This window comes from Doryrhamphus excisus, chromosome 10, assembly GCF_030265055.1.
Source record: "Doryrhamphus excisus isolate RoL2022-K1 chromosome 10, RoL_Dexc_1.0, whole genome shotgun sequence".
NCBI classification, from domain to species: Eukaryota; Metazoa; Chordata; class Actinopteri; order Syngnathiformes; family Syngnathidae; genus Doryrhamphus; species Doryrhamphus excisus.
The window spans coordinates 21,314,874-21,318,476 of NC_080475.1; the positions used below are offsets into that span (position 1 = coordinate 21,314,874).

At 42.2% G+C, this 3,603-nt stretch overlaps 1 protein-coding gene across 2 annotated transcripts; it reads left to right on the plus strand.

The window, feature by feature from the left end:
• Nucleotides 1-2,129, plus strand: LOC131136476 (baculoviral IAP repeat-containing protein 5.1-like). 2 transcript variants are annotated; one of them, XM_058083324.1, is made up of 4 exons: nt 1-236; nt 1,371-1,510; nt 1,590-1,707; nt 1,782-2,129. In XM_058083324.1, the coding sequence occupies exons 1-4, from the start codon at nt 111-113 to the stop codon at nt 1,866-1,868; spliced, it is 471 nt and encodes a 156-aa protein (XP_057939307.1). In that variant the 5' UTR covers nt 1-110; the 3' UTR covers nt 1,869-2,129. The 2 variants fall into 2 exon arrangements, with proteins under 2 accessions (XP_057939307.1, XP_057939308.1); XM_058083325.1 differs by having other exon boundaries at nt 41-236; nt 1,371-1,480; nt 1,782-2,086.
• The last annotated feature ends 1,474 nt before the right edge of the window (nt 2,130-3,603 follow it).

Consider the following 3,603-nt stretch of genomic DNA (forward strand, 5'->3'; position numbering starts at 1 on the left):
GACTCTGCTGTGAAAGCTGCTAAGGTCACCTGCTGAAGTCACCTGAGGGGAGTCCATCAGCAAGTTCTACCTAAGCTCCAAACGTTAGGCTCATCTACGTTGGCTACGTTATGGCCAGCATTGAAGACTTCACCAGAAGGTTTGATGTCCACGGCAAGATGTACGGTCATGAGTTCCGGGAGAAGACCTTTGCCGACTGGCCCTTTCGAGAGGACTGTAACTGCACACCTGAGAAGGTGAGTACTACACTTTGGAAGTAGTCGGCTGTGTTTTCATGTATTGGATGTATTAGCTTCAGATGAAGTAAGCTAAGTGTGGACCGGCTGCCATGTTTGTTATGTAAACGTCATGTAAACACTTGGTCACTAAGGGAATTGTTGCTGTGTGAAACTTCCCATTGGAGGCTTGGTGAGATGGGATTGGGATTATATTTATGGACTCTTGGATTATGTCTAAAGTACACATAAACATTAGTATTGCATCATCACTAGTACAGTATCCATCAGCGCTCCATTGGGCTGGGCCAGGGGTGGGCAAACTTTTTGACTTGTGGGCCGCATTGATTTAACAACATTGACGGGGGGGCCAGACTATATAATATTTTACACGTAATGGTCAATTTTTACACGTATATTTTACACACGTGTGAAAGTGTCATGCAATCTGCTATATGTGCACTGTGAGATGATTTATTTGATGTAAAGTGTTATAAATTAAATGTATTATAATAACAATAATAATAATTATATTATTCAATATTTTTATTTAGTATTATTAATAATAATAATTACTATTATTATTATGTCAATAATTAATAATGTCAATAATTAATAATATTATATTAATTATATTATTAAGGCTCAAGCCTTGATGTCAGGTTGTATGTTGAATTTAAATGAAATACTTCAAGCACTTGGCGGGCCGGATGTGGCCCCCGGGCCGTAGTTTGCCCACCCCTGGGCTGGGCAGTGGGGTTCCGTGGAAGTGGAACACTGCCCTCTAGTGGATTTCTTTCACATCACATCTATCTTCCCAGTGAGCTTCATGGTCCAGTTTGATAAGTTGTTGGCTCCAGTCTAACACGGTGACCACAGGTCCTGTTTTCTGAGGACATGTTTGACCATCCTGGTTTTCATTGTTTTCCTGTTGGGCCAACTTATTTTATAAGTTTTGGGAGCTGTACAATATTTGTACATAATGTTGCATAACCAGAAGATTTGTCTTTGGTTATAGATGGTGTTTGTTTGGTGTTTGTGTTCATACAGAGGTGCTATATATTTTCAATATCTGAGTCTTATTGCCGTGTTGCGTTCACTAGTGGACACCATAAAATATGTTGAAATCTGAAAGAATCCGTCTGGCGTCCACAGATGGCCAAGGCCGGCTTTGTGCACTGCCCAAGTGTCAATGAGCCTGACGTGGTTTGTTGCTTCTTCTGTCTGATCGAGCTGGAGGGCTGGGAGCCTGATGATGACCCCTGGTGTGTTGCACCTCATCCATTCGGTTTTTGGTAGCTTTAAGTCAAATCATTCAATGAGTCCTGGCAACATGGCCGACGTTCTAACTTGTAGACGCTTCCCTGACTCCAGGTTCGAGCACATAAAACGCTCGCCTACTTGTGGATTCCTCACCATGAAGAAAGACCTCCTCTACTTGACCGTGCCGGAGTTTTACCTCATCGAGAAGGAAAGGTTAAAGATTTACGTTGTGAGTGTTCTTGCGTGGATTTAAGACGAAGCTTGAGTACGTTTGGTCTTCTTAATCTCTTGTTTTTGTTGTAGAGAAAGGTTTGTCATAAGAGGATGGCGTATCTTCGAGATGAGATAGATAAGGTCCGTCGGTCCTTGACGTGCCAATTGTTGATTTAAGATTCATAGATTCATGTTCATAATATAAATAAAACCTTTTAATACCTTGGTTGTTGTAGTATTGTTGTAGTATTGCTGCTGACCACAAGGTAGCGCTTTGGTTCAACTATGCGCCACAAACTTGAAGCTACCAGATGTTTCCACAAGCATCTTAAATGAGAAGACTGGTTGCATGACAATGGCGTACTTGCCATATTCCTGAAGGTGCCGCCATCTTCAGCATCCCTTTTCAAACCTTGACCCTGGACAGATGGCCTCAAGCCCCGCCCCTTCAATACCAACTGTTGCCTCCGTAACATCTGTTACATATAGCTAGGCTGGGAGCGCTGGGAGCGCTGGGAGAGCCGTCACAACACTCCTAACTCTGGGAGGAGCAGCGGGACCCAGCCAGAGACTGGAAATGGGGGGGGGGCAATGTGCTTATGTTTGCACAAGTTGTGCACAATGTGCACGATTGTCATTGCAACGAAGCCCTCTGATGGTCCAAGAGTCAGGCTGCTGTTTGAGTCCGGGCTGCCTCCTCCTCCAACGGAGCCAAGGAGATCCAGTTTGGTTGAAGTTCTCCATGAAGGCTTGGTGGGATGGTGACTAGGATGGCCGCCCTTCCAGTCTTCTGGGTTAAGCCAAATTAAAGTATGATGGTTATGGTCATGGTGCAGTTATGGTTCTTTGTGGGTTTTTTCTTCTGCCATAACATTGTCAACACAAGCGGACTTGGTTACTGCATCACACGTCAAAGCATTTATTCATTAATGAACAAAGCTTCCTCCTAGCGTGACTTCTATCCCCGAGTATCACAGATGGTTCCCAATAGGTTTATCTATGCATGGGAATTGTGTGAAACTGTTTGGATAATCGCTGGGGGGGGGGGGGGGGTGATTTCCCACAAGGTGCTTAAGCCAAATGATATATTTAACACCGAGGGTCAAGGTTAAAGACGGGGTACGACGTATGAAGCCGACATTGACTAGGCTGTGGTTTATGGGTTTATGTATGCTGATATTTTCTGTACATCCATGATCAATAAATCAATGACTTGTTTTACTAGCATAAAAACACATTTGTGGATTTCATTGGCTAAACATTGTAGGGAGCTAAAAAGATTGATTGGACCTTTTTTTTTAGCAAAAAAATGTTTATTCAAGGGTACAATGAGTATACTTGTATTATAGTAAAACTATACTGTGGTATACTGTACCAATACTACACAATATGACCAGCAATGTAAGCTAAGCTAACATAATCAGTACTTCATACATATTTAAATGTCTGTTTATTTCAAAAGCAGGTAGGTCCATGGTCAAATAGCTAGTGGATTTGACACAAACTTCAAATTTGACTTCCTTTATTGTCATAATAACACAGCAGTGAAAATGCCAACTAAATGTTGTTGCCTGGCTCCCATATAATAAATAATAATAATAATAATAATAATAATAATGTGTAGAATAAATAGATGACATCAAAGATGAACAACAATGTACAGTGTAAACAGTAATTTGTACAAATAATTTAGAATAAATAAAGGTTTTGTGTGTGGGCAGGTAGAGGGTCTTATTTGGCCTCCAGCAGTCTGATGGCCGGGGGGGCGGGGGGGGGGGGGGGGGGTATCTGTAAATGGAGCCACCTATTCCCTATTCATGCTATGTTACATCATGTACAGTTCATCAGTGGCGGTAAACGTGATTAATATTCCTCATTGCTCCCACGATTGTGCTGTCATTGGTCTGCCATA

Bases quoted from the DNA above. Each gene is read 5' to 3' on its own strand.
- LOC131136476 (XM_058083324.1), top strand. From the start codon at position 111: ATGGCCAGCATTGAAGACTTCACCAGAAGGTTTGATGTCCACGGCAAG. The intron at 237-1,370 runs GTGAGTACTACA...TGGCGTCCACAG, and splicing joins GTAACTGCACACCTGAGAAG to ATGGCCAAGGCCGGCTTTGT. The intron at 1,511-1,589 runs GTAGCTTTAAGT...CCCTGACTCCAG, and splicing joins CCTCATCCATTCGGTTTTTG to GTTCGAGCACATAAAACGCT.